This window comes from Euprymna scolopes, chromosome 7 (genome assembly GCF_053919585.1).
Source record: "Euprymna scolopes isolate OS-2025 chromosome 7, ASM5391958v1, whole genome shotgun sequence".
NCBI lineage: Eukaryota > Metazoa > Mollusca > Cephalopoda > Sepiida > Sepiolidae > Euprymna > Euprymna scolopes.
In genome coordinates this window covers 14,704,637-14,719,580 of record NC_136488.1, presented here as the reverse complement: position 1 = coordinate 14,719,580, position 14,944 = coordinate 14,704,637, and the positions used below count along the sequence as shown (strand labels likewise).

General features: G+C 34.9%; 1 protein-coding gene across 1 annotated transcript in view; it reads right to left on the bottom strand.

Annotated features, from left to right (window-relative positions):
* LOC145279611 (uncharacterized) overlaps positions 1 to 14,944 on the bottom strand; it is a 330,448-nt gene that overhangs the window by 123,154 nt on the left and 192,350 nt on the right. Inside the window, exons 5-6 of the mRNA XM_080130805.1 lie at positions 2,034 to 2,139; positions 1,188 to 1,281 (exon numbers count right to left, since the gene is read on the bottom strand). Of these exons, the coding sequence (XP_079986931.1) occupies positions 1,188 to 1,281; positions 2,034 to 2,139 (200 nt within the window). The remainder of the gene's footprint in view (positions 1 to 1,187; positions 1,282 to 2,033; positions 2,140 to 14,944) is intronic.

The window sequence follows — 14,944 nt, the reverse complement described above, 5'->3', positions numbered from 1 at the left end:
CGATAAAACAAAGACATACTCGCAACATCTCTTTTGTGGGAGAGAGGTTGCAGGGAAGAGGAAAGGGCATCCCCCACTAAGCCACAAAGTCTATTTTGTACTCTGTGAAAGCAAGATAGGCTGATTTTAGCAGCTCCTGCCCAGATGTGGTAGCAGTACTCGATCCTTAAACGTACTTGGCTTTTATATAGATAGAGAATTGCATCAGTAGTGAGATATCTTTTGGAGCAGTAGAAGGATCCCACCATTTTTCCAGCGACCTTGGCAACAGACTTGATGTACGTGTTCCATTTCAGATCAGGAATAAAGGTCAAACTCAGAAGCTTGTCAAAACATGGGGCCTCCCCAAGACGAGAGCCATACATTTCAATTGATGCCAGATGGGGATCAGTGAATGAGGCGTCATCCAAAACTCAAAAAAACTCTGTCGAGCAAAAAATCTGTCTTTTATTCTGTAACCTAAAACTTCTAACACCACCACAATTTGCATAATCGGATTAGTCTTGTATTTAAAAGGTCCTAGGCTTGCGTGTCACTGTTTCCTTACAGTGAGCACATGCTAACCCTGGCTGCTTATGTCTATGCCTCTCCATACTATGACCGTTCATAACTATTCTGTGTGATACTATTAAAGGCATGTGCCTTTACTTGTGTGTGTATGTTTGTTTGTGAGCAGGTCATGGCAATTAAGCTACATGGAATTTTCCATGTTTCATCGCCATAAGACTGATGAGTCTTTACAAGGATGAAATATGGAAAATTCTATGTAGCTTAATTGCCATATATATTTTCATAACTTACCGTGTATATATATATGTGTGTGTGTGTGTGTGTGTGTGTGTGTGTGTGTGTGTGTGTGTGTGTGTGTAATGAAAATAATGGAAATATTATTCCGACAAAATAGAGAAAATTAAAAGGAACAAACCGTATTATGTGTTCATCAACGTTTTGTCTTTATTTCATCCAGAGGAAGTCTCGAAATAAAGACGAAACGTTGATGAACACATAATACGGTTTGTTCCTTTTTATTTTCTCTATATATATGTGTGTGTGTGTGTGTGTGTGTGTGTGTGTGTGTGTGTAAACTAATATGAATAATTTTCTCTTTCCTTTGTTTAGAATCACAAAAATGTAAGAACGATTCCAATCCCATTATGTAAGAAAGATTTATATATGGAAAAACGTACTCCGTTCAAAAGAAAGATGAAATATTCTGCCAATGATCGACGAGCTTCTTCGATTTTACCCTTTTGATCCAATGACTCACTTTGGTTCACCCAACTGCAAAAAAAAAAAAAATGGAAAGTGGAAAAATATTATTTTATATTTAAACAAAAAAATATCTTGAATAATTCTAGCAATTCTTGACTCATCATTAATTTTTGCAGCTGTTTTGCACAAGTGTGAGTCAAGCAAAGATGGAGGTTTCCATAATGGTTGATTACCTCTGTATGAATGAATGATCACGCAACGGAAAACAATAAATCCATGATTAACGCTTGTTTGATTAACGCATTCTCCATTGTCAGAAATTGGCTTCTCAGTGCAACTAATGGAGACTCCACAGAACCGGCAAAAACTAAGTCAAAACAAAGGTAAATATATACATTTAATTTTACTTTCTTTCATCTTGTGCTCATAAAATACATTACCCTCAGAGGTCGGTCAAAAACACACCTTTCTGATAATTATCTCCCTCCCACGGCAGAATGATCTGACACAGGGTCAGGGAAGTGGGATTTGAAAAGCACTCAGGCATGCAAAAAATGCCTGGACGGGCCCCGTCGGCATTCCCCGGTAGGGGTACTACAGGCGATTAGCAATAAACTAATTCTTCTTGAAGGGAGACAGAACCTTCTAGAACTATACAGGACCAAAGCCATATCCCAGCCAAAAGGAAAAACTCATTTCAACAAAATTTTTACTTTGGAACTGAAGGAAAAAAATCCTGACTGTTCTCAAAAACGTTTTTCATATTGATTTGAAGTTATATTAAAAAGAAAAAGGTTATTTTTAGACTCTATGAGACTTACTAATCGAACATGGATGAATCTGCAACCATCAACATTTCAACAACGTAGTCGGCACCTTTTGTACCATTTGGATCTCCTCCAGTCGCATTCTTCGTTGAATTGTCACCTGAAATGGTACAAGAAAATGGCTGTTCTCAACCGCGTTTCGTTACAAGTAAATAAAACTCAAACAGATAAAGTTGTCAAAGGGAAAATTGAGGCAGAATATTGGTGCAATGAAGTAGATAGCATTACCCATATACACAGTGGCTATAAAAAGTTCTTTGTGAGTGAGAGGGAATTTTTTTTTTCGTAATAGAAAATACTACTCACACAAGCAGTAGCACTTCAGGTGATGGGATTGAGGAAGAAAAAAAAGAGAAGTTTGTAGATGGATCCTTCATATTCATGTGGCATTAATTTGCATATGAGTGGAATAGCGGCTATAAGATGGACGAATCGGAGAGAACAGGAAGTCGAGTTTCTGACAGCTGAGAGAGAGCATAGATGCTGAGGGTTGGTGTAATGAATTATGGTTTAAGCTAAGATGAGTTTGTATGAATTGCGGTGGTAGTGAAAAGGAGTTCTAACAGTTATTTTTCCATTACATTTACAAATAGTTCACTTACAAAGGCCAAAAGCCACTCGGGTTTGTGAAATTTTCACTTGGTATAGGATAGCTCAATAGATATTTATTAATATTTTCCTTGGGAGTAGCGCTCTTAGAAAATGATGATGCAGGTCGTCTGAGGCTATGATATGAAGCTGGTCAGCCAACCATCGACTGCTAATTTGTTAACAATAGAGTTTTCTTTTATTCAACTAAACTGGATATAACTTTTTGGTTTGGTTTTATTTCACCACCAATTGATTGGTCCTTTAATTAATGATTCAAATGTGACGGTAGCTCAGTGGTTAACAACACTCACTGACGATTTACATGTGCCAAGTTCGAATTCAGCTCGTTCCACAGAAACATTTTCACTTAGGATGTTGGCAACCTTCATGTGGTTCCTCCTATAAGTATCCTATGTCTTTCTAGAAAATAATTCTAACTAGAAAGATATCAGGGAAACGAATTTCAATCATAGAATCTTCTGATTCATACAAAATGAATGAATATTTGAGTGGAATTTCAAATTATTTGACACCAAAACACAATATTATTTTTGTAAACGATTCAATAAATACATGTTCATATTTCACTCATAGCGAGAGAGAAATTTTAGTCTATGGATTTTCCAAGTGTATTAGTGCCTATGTTTGATTTGAAGACCATCACAAAGTCGGTGACTGTATCTATTACACTCTCATATACATGCAAATGTCATTTGGAGAAAAAAGTAAATTATTTCATTAAAAGTATTTTGGAATAATAAAGAAATTCCTTTATCTATTCTTTAAGTTACTATAATGACGTTGTGATAATATTCACTTGGTAGATTTAGAGTTACTTTATTTGAACCTAAATTATACCAGCAACCAAAAAATGCATTCTTCAATTTTGAAGTACAAAAATAGACTTTCACTATCCATTTGCCATTTTCTAGGCTGTGTGTTCAATTTACGCTGTTACACATTTTTCATACTGCTGACCATTGTGTTATCAGATTTCACTTCTGGTCAGTTTAAATGTGACTCCGAGACGGCTAGCCATTTCAGTGTAGCCCTTTTCTAATATTCACAACATTTGTATTGAGAATAGTTCTCAGACAATACAAAGTAATTCGCATTTACTTTACAGAACCCCTGCATTCTCTATAATCTGCAGGCCCTGGCAATACATGTTATTTTGGTTATGTTCAGAACATTTCGTAATTACATCTGTTATTTCCATCATATTTTATATATTATGTTTTTTTTTATGTTTTCTTGCATTTATATTTGACAAACCTTTTCTGTTAGAAATAAATGTATGCATATGCATGCAAATTCAACCTCTTTAATATTTTATTATATTGTCTTTTTTCTTTATATTCAACGATAGCACAACATATTTTAAATGGCAGCGTTTGCAAGGGAAAAGGTTTTAACATACATAAATGACAAATTGAAATATCAAACGTTCTCATTTGTAAATAAAATGTACAGTGTTTTTAAATGCGTCTTTACATTTTGTATGTCAGTGGGTATGTCAATTTGTATGTCAATTAGTATGTCAATTTGTATGTCAATTTGTATGTCAATTAGTATGTCAATTTGTATGTCAATTAGTATGTCAATTTGTATGTCAATTAGTATGTCAATTTGTATGTCAATTTGTATGTCAATTTGTATGTCAATTAGTATGTCAATTTGTATGTCAATTAGTATGTCAATTAGTATGTCAATTAGTATGTCAATTTGTATGTCAATTTGTATGTCAATTAGGCTTAAGTTTTCATTGTTAAATTCATAGATGGGTTTAAATAGATGAAATGTAATTGAAAGTAAGGAGGTAGTTTTTTTAGAATAAGTGAGGCATTCCGTCAGAATTTTTGTAGGAATTTTTGACACCCCTAACACGAAACTGCGAATAAAATATAAAAAACTCGTAATTTCTCTTTTAAAAGTGGGTTGTTCATTTTCTTTATGGATTATACTTCCAAAATAAACTATTAAAGTTGTATAAAAAGTAATAGAAATATTATTTTTTATTTTAAAAAACAGTAATGAAATTAATTGAATTTTACGAATTCAGTATTTTTAAGTTTTTAAACTTTAAAAATCCATCAGAATTTTTCTATTGATTCTATTTTTATGATATTTTCAGGGTCAATGTAAAATTTTATGCTCTTTCCAATAAACCGAATATAATATTTTAGACAAACGTTTTTTTTTTTTCATTCACGCCCCCCTCCTATTTTGAAATGTCTATTAAAAAGTAAATAATTAATTTATGTGCCAAAGTTTTATATATCACAAATTGAAGATAAAAGATCAATAAATAATATATTCTAATTTAAAACAAAAAAAAGAACATTTTTTATTAAATTTACCTGTAAAGTCCGAAGTTTAAAATCTTTTTTTTTTTTAAACCACGTTGTTTGTATTTTTTTTTCATGAAACCTTGGTCCTTGCCCCTTTAATTAAAATAAAATTAGTGTTTGAATTACATTTCTCGAGTAATTATAAGCTTGGGAAGACAGAGGGTCGAATTATTCAATATTTTTCACGAAGTTTTTGACACACCTACGCCACCAGTGGCTTGAATATCTGTTTTCTGTAGTACTTCATTCTTCCCATCCATGTTCTATCTTTTGAGATCGTTGAATAAGCGATATCGTTTCGCCCATCTGACGCAGTTATCCCTTGAAATAACATGGTGAAACAAATATGTGCTCACTAGCAAAATCCTGATTGTCGCACATGATGTTAATGACCATGATGACCCCGACGATAACCTGCTTGATTACTAAAGTTCACATACACCTCTCCACAAGCAACACTTCACAACCGGAATAGAATCCATGTAAGTGTTACATTAAACATAGTATTTTTCTTTTTTTAGAATTTTTTCATAACTTATTTCCGCATTTCTATAGTCTTTTTATGGGCATGACTGTAACTTCTATCATTATCGTATATATTTAACTATAATCTAGAATGATTACTCTACAGAATGAGACCAAAAACACATTGATATGTGCATAAATAATTATTTTATGCCAGTTTTCATGTTGTCGAACTTTAAGCAGCGGTTACTTAAAACCTGTTTTTGGCATCTTCGCCTGTCTGACACGGAACGCTTCAATTTATGCATCTCTGTGAAAAGAAAGAATAGGTCGGTTCGTTTGTCTTCGTTTGTCCATCATGTTAAATGTGAAAAAAACTTGTTGGATGTTCATGATCCTAAAATCTATTCAGATAGAATTACGTAGCACTTCCGACTGAGCATCACAACTTTTCATAAAAAGACCCAAAGGTGTTTTACTCGTTAATATGAAATTTTTTAGCCAGATCCTCTGAGGTTTACATCACACTGCATACACATACTTGACAGACTTTTCCATTGGTCGTCAGCAGTAGTACTCTGTTGAGTAGTATGAAGGACGTTCCAAAATTAAGGTCTACCAAGGATGGAATACTGTTGCCATATCTGGGCAGGAGCTGCTAAAAACAGCCTATCCTGCCTTGACAGAGTACAAAATAGACTTCGTGGCTTAGTGGGGGATGCCATTTTCTCTTCCCTGCAACCTCTCTCCCACAGAAGAGACGTTGCGAGCCTATCCTTGTTTTAGCGTTATTTCCATGGCAGGTGCTCGTCTGAACTCCAATCTCTGGTCACCCCTCGCCAATCTTTCATGAAAAACACCCGTCTAGCCGAATCCACTGTGAAAATTTTCCCCCACTCTTTATCTGTGCCTAAATCAAAACGTGGATTCCATGAACAAAGCTTCTTTCTTAGAACTGCACGCCTGTGGAACTCTGTTCCGTCTGCCTGCTTCCCACCTGACTACAACTTGGATGTCTTCAAGTCCAATGTAAACAAATTCCTAATGAACCGCCCCCTTAAATAAACACTTCATCAAATCTCCACACTAACGTAATGTACTTGCAATAACCCTTATCCCTGAGTGGCTTCCGGGCCTTTATAAGTGGTGATCACTGTGTAAAAAAAAAAAAAAAAACCCTATGTTTTAACTAAAACACTAAAAATATTAATGAGTTACAAATATGGGAGTGGTACCATTAAAACGAGCGACCCTTTGTGCCCCAGAATTTATTTTACCACATTTTCAGTACACTTTTACCAGGAATTCAATAATGCATCTTTGCTTCTGACGCACATCTATGACAGAGGTTGCTTTCTTAGAGTTTCACACCGTCAATCTCTGCAACAGAAAGATAAAGCCTTTATGTCATGAATGCAAAAGTTCAGTCATCATAACAATGCAATTTGCAATCGCCTCTGATCTATTCGGGCGAAATAAAAAAAATAGGAGGTATTGCTTTTGGAACTTCGCTCTTAATAAACAACAATTTTTCTGGAAATATTTCATCCACTCCTAACTTTTACAATCACACTAGCACTTTCTTCACCAAAAATTATGTTATCACAAAAAATAACAAAAGTTCTTGGCAACCCCAATAGTTTCTCCATCCAGATATACTTTGTCCGCATCTGAATTCTCATCAATATTCATTGTCTTACACTTTTTGCACATAAAATATCTCATGTTCATGAACCAAATAAAGTACCTCATTTTTATGAACCATGAAATATCTCATTTCTATGAACCATATAAAATATCCCATTTTTATAAACCATATAAAATATACAATTCCTATAAACCATATAAAATATCTCATTTCCATAAACCATATAAAATATCTCATTTTTGTGAACCATATAGAATACCTCATTTTTTTAACCATAGACAATATACCATTTTTATAAAGCACACACAATATACCATTTTCATGCATCATAAAATATCACATTCTTATAAATCATATAACTAATCTGCATGTAATTCCTTGCCATATACTTTTCTCCGTATAATTATGAATTATTTAGAAAATAGAATTCTGAAATTTCAAAACTAAATAGCTGACCCACCCCTTTTGCAAACAAGAGTCCCAGTTTGTAATATAGATACCTCATCTTCAAATGTCGATAAGATGACGTATAACTTTATGATACATTTCTATGTTAATTCCTTCTTTTCATTGTTTCCAAATAAAAACAAAACTCTTGATTGTCAGAAATAATTCTTTGAGAAGATTAGTCTGTCTCTTATTTTTTCCCATCTTCTTTTAGAGATTAATCTCCAGATCACTGGCACCGAACCCAAATCTCTTTGATTCCTTTTGTCTTCTTTAAGCAATGCCAAAATTCTTTAGAACCAAACTACGATGATAACCTCCCTTTTCAGACTACCTCACTGTGTGCTGCCTATTGCTAACCTAAAAAAAGGCACTGAATGAAAATATATCCAAAAATATGAATGATGCTTTGAAAATTATCAGTGGTCATTTACATTTTCCTTCTTCAGACAATTGTCTAGTTATGCGACGATTGCAATATTTTTCCTGATTCTGATACAATTACCGATTCTGTTCTAAATTCCAAACTATGATACAACTAGCCTGTGTACCCGGCGTTGTCCGAGTGTTTGGAGGTGTGTGTTGAGCAAAACCGCGAAGGAGGAAAATAATTTGAAAAAAAAATCGTGACGTCTTTGCTGTTGCGTCAAAAGTGCCGAAGGTTTAAATTAAGGCTAGTAAGTTGCATAGAGGAGATGATTTTCGAAAATATCGTCGAAAAAAGCGGCCTCTCCCTGTAGAAAAGTGCCCAGTTGAGGGTGAAGGAGTTAATGTTTTTCGCTAATTTTTCAATGTTTGTCGTCGAGCTTGAAAATGATTCCAATCTTGTCAGGATCCGTCGCCTCTGTCGAAAGTTTTTGCGAGACATACAAGCATACATACTGTTGTGGAGACGCCCACTAATTAACATAGGTGGGTGAGTGAGATATATAAAGGTATCAATCACCAATACCAGGAGAGTCCGGCAACGGCTGTCAAATAGGCAAGACGCCTATGCTGCCTCCAGTAAGACATGCAACACGCCACCTGCCGGAATATCTCCAACTGAAGTATATCTGAAGACATGTAAGTATGTATATAACTTTTCTTCCTAATACAGGGTGTCCGTAAAGTTACTATACAGTCTTACAAGTTACTATACAGACACCCTGTAATATATTAACAGTACAGTAAGATATTGTATTAAAATATTTATTTGTAACAAAAGAAATAAAAAGAAATAACACCTTTATGTTTATAAAAATCTCAGAAAATACACGTGTTACATCCGAAAAGACTGTAATAATCAAGGCAAACAATTTCTATGACAAATATTAAAATAGGAGGCCTTCAGCTCCAATACATTCTCGACAACGTGACACCACACTCTGACAAACTTTGGTTTCCAAAGTTAGCTTGCGTGGCATGCTTGATTAAATAAACATGTAAAAAAAAAATATTAACTATTAATACAAATATAATACAATAAAACAATAAAACTGTATAGTAACTTTACGGACACCCTGTATATTTTTGTATACTTTTACCTCCTCACCAAACAAGTCTGGTGGGGGAACCAGTTTAGTCGCCGGTGACCCGACCATGAAGCAGGTAGTACTGGATTGCATGGTACCAGTAGCACATGACATGACCTGACATATACATATACCATACACACATACATACATACATATGTTAACGAGCATCTCTCCCCCCCCCCTCTCTGGCTTTCTTACTCTTTCTATTTTCTCTTTCTGTGTCTCTATAAGAGAATAGAGAGGGGAGAGAGAGAGAGAGAGGGAGAGAGAGAGAGAGAGAGAGGTGAGTAAACGTGGAGGTAGACACGTTTACCAGAACCAAAGGTCAGCTGACCAAATTACGTATGTGTGACGTGGTTGGCTAGATCTGGAGATTTGATTTGAGCTTTGAAGAAGACGGATGTTTTCCGTGGTCTCCCCCCTCTTAACTGGGGAGGGGGGGAGACGAACGCTGACGTGTGTGAAGAAGAACTAACACAAGCCGATTTCACTTCCACTTCTGCAGGACCTCTGGGGAAAGTGAAATAAAAAACTATAAAACCATTTCCTCGTCTTGGAGTGATAAATCTTCGTCAAACAGGTATCAAGTCTCCCTCCAGGATGAGAAATTGCCAGATGGTTCAACAGCGAGAACAGAGGTAGGTTCAGAAATTACATGTCACACACACGATTCCCTTTATGATAATCAAACACACAACCATTTATGTTAGAGACAATCACACGGAATCTTTCTTATGTTATATAGAAAACGTAAAATGTGCCCCTAAATGAAGAACTCTATATAACATATTCAAATGTAACGAATATTCAATTTTCAATATTCATTTTGGTGCTCGTCGACCAGTCGCATCACCGATGCGATAATCGAACCTGTGTTTAAGAAAATACAACGTGGAAGCATGGAGATTTAGTGTCAAGAAGAAAGAAATAGACTAAAAAAAAAAGAAAAAAAAGGACAAGAAAAACAATAAAATGTATGAAAAAAAAAAGAAAAAGAAAGAACAGTAAAAAAAAAAATACAAATCAACACACACACAACGTAGGGTCCATTAAAACACTAGGCGAATTAGAAAAATAATTAAGAAAAAAAAAGAAAAAAAAAGAAAAGCAATGCACACGTACAACCTTTTCCCGAAGAAAGAAAAGGAAGACATACAGACACACAGATGTAAAACTTTATATATAGAAAATAGTTAAAAAAAAATGTTTATCGTATTGGGAATTAGCTCGTTATGAACGAAGAAAAATATCACTTAATGTCAAAATTAGAAGGGAAAACGAAAAATGGCCTTATTTTGTAAATTTTTAACAACAGCCAGTGAGTTTACCAAAAAGAAAAAAAAAAGAAATAGAACATATGACTGTAACGAGCCTTTACCACAAAGATAAACATGTCAATCACAAATATGTTGTTATGAATATTTTGTGTCATTTTTAAACTGTGAACTAAATGTAACTTTTAATGAAAAACAATATGTACTTTTGATGAAAAACAATGGATATGTTCTGAAATGTGATTTTTTTCCTTTTTTCACTAATTGAACGATTTTATTTCTTAGGAATTTTTTTTTTCTTTCATGGACAATTTTAGTTCCATCGAGTTGTCTGAGACTTTATAAGTGAGTCGTTTTATTTTATTTTAGAAACGACTGTATTTTAATTGTAAATGTCTAGGTATTTTTTTGTAAACGACTGTGATTTTTCTTTAATTTTGAATTCTGTGGAATGGTAAAAGATGATGCACTATGCAGCCGACCTACTTGCTGACGTGGACAAAATTTTGTTGTTTGGATTTTTGTTATTGCTAAGATGGGACTTTGTGATTGCTTACAGGATATTTTTGTATTTTTTAATTTATTATTTTTATGTAATTGATGTGTTGTCAAACGGTATTGGCAGAATTTTCTTGTTCTTTGACATGTATTTTTTTTCGCAGAATGGTGAGGTGAAATCTTTGCTTGTGGGGTCTATTGAAAGAATGATTAATAAAAGAAAGAACGTGCTGTTAATTAATAATCATAACAGTAATAATAAAATAGGGAAAAAGAGAAAGAAATAAGATTTAAACAGTGTAATAAATAATAATAATAAAAAAAAAAGTTTCGGAAGAGTCAAAGGTTCAGTCGGTATTAATTTTAATTTTCGAAATGTAGAATAAATGTTCTATTCGACATGAGTGACGTTTTGACCACATAAGTAAGGTAGAAAAAAAAAAGGATAAATATAGGGTTAAATAAACTATATGAAGAAATGAAAGAAAAAAGTGGGGCGTGAATGGAATTTAATTTCTGTGGCAAGCATGTTAGAATTTTGGAGAGGTGTGGAATTATATGGGTAGTTATTAATTTCATTATTCTCGGGAAATGATTCGAATTTTATTTTTTTTATCGTGATTTCTGTTGATTTCGAGTAGAATCAACATGGAGCAAGTTTGAGTACTTCATGTGTGGAAATCCGATGTTTTCCGTGAAGCTATGTGTCTTCAAGGCAGGTTGCGCTTACCGACTTTGGAAAAAAAAAAAAGAAGGTTTTTCTGACATAGCAGTAAACGGAATGTATTCTGTCCAGCGTGAGCGGATCTAGTTGTAATCAACTTCAGGGAGCAAATGAAATGCCCTCTGACATGGTGTAAGGGGCAGAGGGGGTGCAATGGCTGACGTGGCCATTATGTGACGAATCGCTCAAGAGAAGATGGATGAAATATGTATGCAAGTACTTAGGAAAATAAAATGTTACCCTATTGTGAATTAAAGGTACCAAAATTTAAAAAACAACCATGCTGGGTGAATTTAATTGGTATTATTAAATTAAATTATTTTGGAATAGATTTGGTTGGTTTAGTTATATTTTAGGGACGTTTAGCGCGTAGTTGCATTTTTTTCATGAGAATTACAAGGCGATTAGGCTGTAGAAAGCAGTTTTTTCTGTTGTTTTATTTTTTTTTATAAGCCACGGTATTGTCACAAATTAGAAAATTTGGCAGGGGAAATACTATTTTAGAGTAATGAGTACCCTGTTAAAACAATACTAGTGGTTCCAGTGAGTTGGAAGATGCCACGTAGGCCCAAGCAACGGCAATAAGTCTTGTCCAACAAAAGTCTGGCGTGCGAGGTCGCGATAATTCCTCAGGGTACGGAGCGACTGGACAGTCGGTACCAAGCTTAATCACGGGGAGATAGAAGAAAGGGAAAGATGCAGATTACGTAAGGGACAAGATAGAGCCTTATTATTTTTTTTTATTTGTTTGGAGGAATGTGTGAGGGATATCTGGGTTGGAATCTTGGGACTTGCTGGGAATGCGGAAAAATCACAAAGGGAAAGCTACTTAGTTAGAAATCGATGCGCAAGTAAGCTTTGGCGCATTAGGTAGGGAGTGATGATTCCGTATCTTGTCGGGTTCCAGGAACTCAAACAGGCTCCGAGTGAATCAGTGTGAAGGCGTATCTTGGCTTAGACCAACCAAGGGAGTTAGTAGAAGAGCTTTGTGAAGTCCCGAAGTAGTAGATAGAATAGAACAAAGCTCCAGTAATAGGACCACTCAGAGAAAGACGTCAGGGCATTACAGTAAAGGAAAAAAACTGGGACTTAGGCCTATGCTGAAAGTCGAGAACGCGAGTGGGATGGTTGGGTCGGTAGAGCATCAGACTTTTAATCTGAGGGTCTGGGGTTCGAGTCCCCATGAGATAAAGCTACCACCAACATGGAGCATCCGACGTTCTGGTCGTAATTGCGATATGCTGGCCCCATTTCGAAAAAGTGATCGAAAATGGAGTATCCATTTGTTTGGCCAAGTGGTCCAAATAAAGAGCAGAGTCAGTGGAAAATATCCAACAATGCGACCGCCTAGACAAGATGTATATCTGCAAAGCTGTATCTTTGTCTAACTTGGAAGCAAGTTAATGTCGAGGAGAGACTTTCGAGAAGCAGCAGAAGGGTTGATAGTGTAGTAGAAGAGTACTGGTGCCTGATCTTTCTTGGAAAAGGGGTGAGTCCGGAAAGTGAAAAAATAAAGATGTACTTCGGACATAATTATTTTTTTTAGTTAGTTAGTTATTAAAAATGTATGGCTTGCCATACATTTTGATAAAAAAGGGGTGGAGGAATGTTAACGAGCATCTCTCCCCCCCTCTCTGGCTTTCTTACTCTTTCTATTTTCTCTCTCTGTGTCTCTATTAGAGAATAGAGAGGGGAGAGAGAGAGGGGGAGAGAGAGAGAGAGAGAGGTGAGTAAACGTGGAGGTAGACACGTTTACCAGAACCAAAGGTCAGCTGACCAAATTACGTATGTGTGACGTGGTTGGCTAGATCTGGAGATTTGATTTGAGCTTTGAAGAAGACGGATGTTTTCCGTGGTCTCCCCCCCTCTTAACTGGGGAGGGGGGGAGACGAACGCTGACGTGTGTGAAGAAGAACTAACACAAGCCGATTTCACTTCCACTTCTGCAGGACCTCTGGGGAAAGTGAAATAAAAAACTATAAAACCATTTCCTCGTCTTGGAGTGATAAATCTTCGTCAAACAGGTATCAAGTCTCCCTCCAGGATGAGAAATTGCCAGATGGTTCAACAGCGAGAACAGAGGTAGGTTCAGAAATTACATGTCACACACACGATTCCCTTTATGATAATCAAACACACAACCATTTATGTTAGAGACAATCACACGGAATCTTTCTTATGTTATATAGAAAACGTAAAATGTGCCCCTAAATGAAGAACTCTATATAACATATTCAAATGTAACGAATATTCAATTTGGTCCCCCTCAAGGATAACGTCAATGATTGAATATATAACACATACATACATACATACATACATACATACATTTAAGCAGACAGAAAAGATTTATATTATAGATAACCAATTCCAATTCTAAAATCAACTAATCGCCTAAAAAGAGGGAAGTTTTTATTTATTTTAATTTTGGCAGAGAGTTCTCATTTCCTTTCAAATGTAAATTAATTTTCTTTCTAATTTACAAACCTTTTTATGTTTTACTTTTATAAGCTGTATCCAAGATTTTAATAAAAATATTATAAACGTTCAGTCTATATTTTTCACTAGTGCTATTTTCTCTTATTTATGCACATGTACCATTTTTTACTGTACCATTTTCATTGTACCATATTCACTGGTGCCATTTTAATTAAGTTCATTATTATGATCTATTAATTATTATGATCTATTAATTTTTTATGAATTTTGCTAGTTTAAATTAAATACTTATTTTATCATTAGTACATCGAACTGGAATTTGAAACAACAAAAAAATATAGTTTTGAATTTTTTAGATGAGGATTCATTATTCACATTGTTTAAATTCTTTGGGCTACTGTTCTCATCTTGAATGTTATTTTCACAACGTTTTGGTCAATGTAGATATGCAAGGGCCCGTGGCACAGTGGATAGAGTACTTGATAAATTTAGTTGTAAATGTTACACTCTTTTGAAGGTTGGTGGTTCAATGCTCAATGTGGGTGACACCCAAAATACAATTGCGAATTACTTAAGACTTCTACCCAATCATAGCTGATGGAACGAGAACATACTTTCCTCGTGGATTATATAAAGGATTCCATTCGAAATTCTATGCAGATTTCCAAGTTCAACAAGATACTCCTGATAAGTGTTGGAGGCTACATTGATTGAAACGTTGTGAAAATGACACACAAGTTGATAACAGTAGTCTGAAGAATCCAAATAATACAATAAAATAAATAAAAAGAATCGTTTTTGGAATCGGAAATAAGGTTAAAATTTTTTCCGATTCTAATACCTCCAAATTTTTTTATTTTTCCAATTTTTGTCACTCTACAATTCTCCTTATTACTTGGTGGAGAGAGTGGGTCATTTCAACCATAATGAAAACTTTAAATTAATTTATCT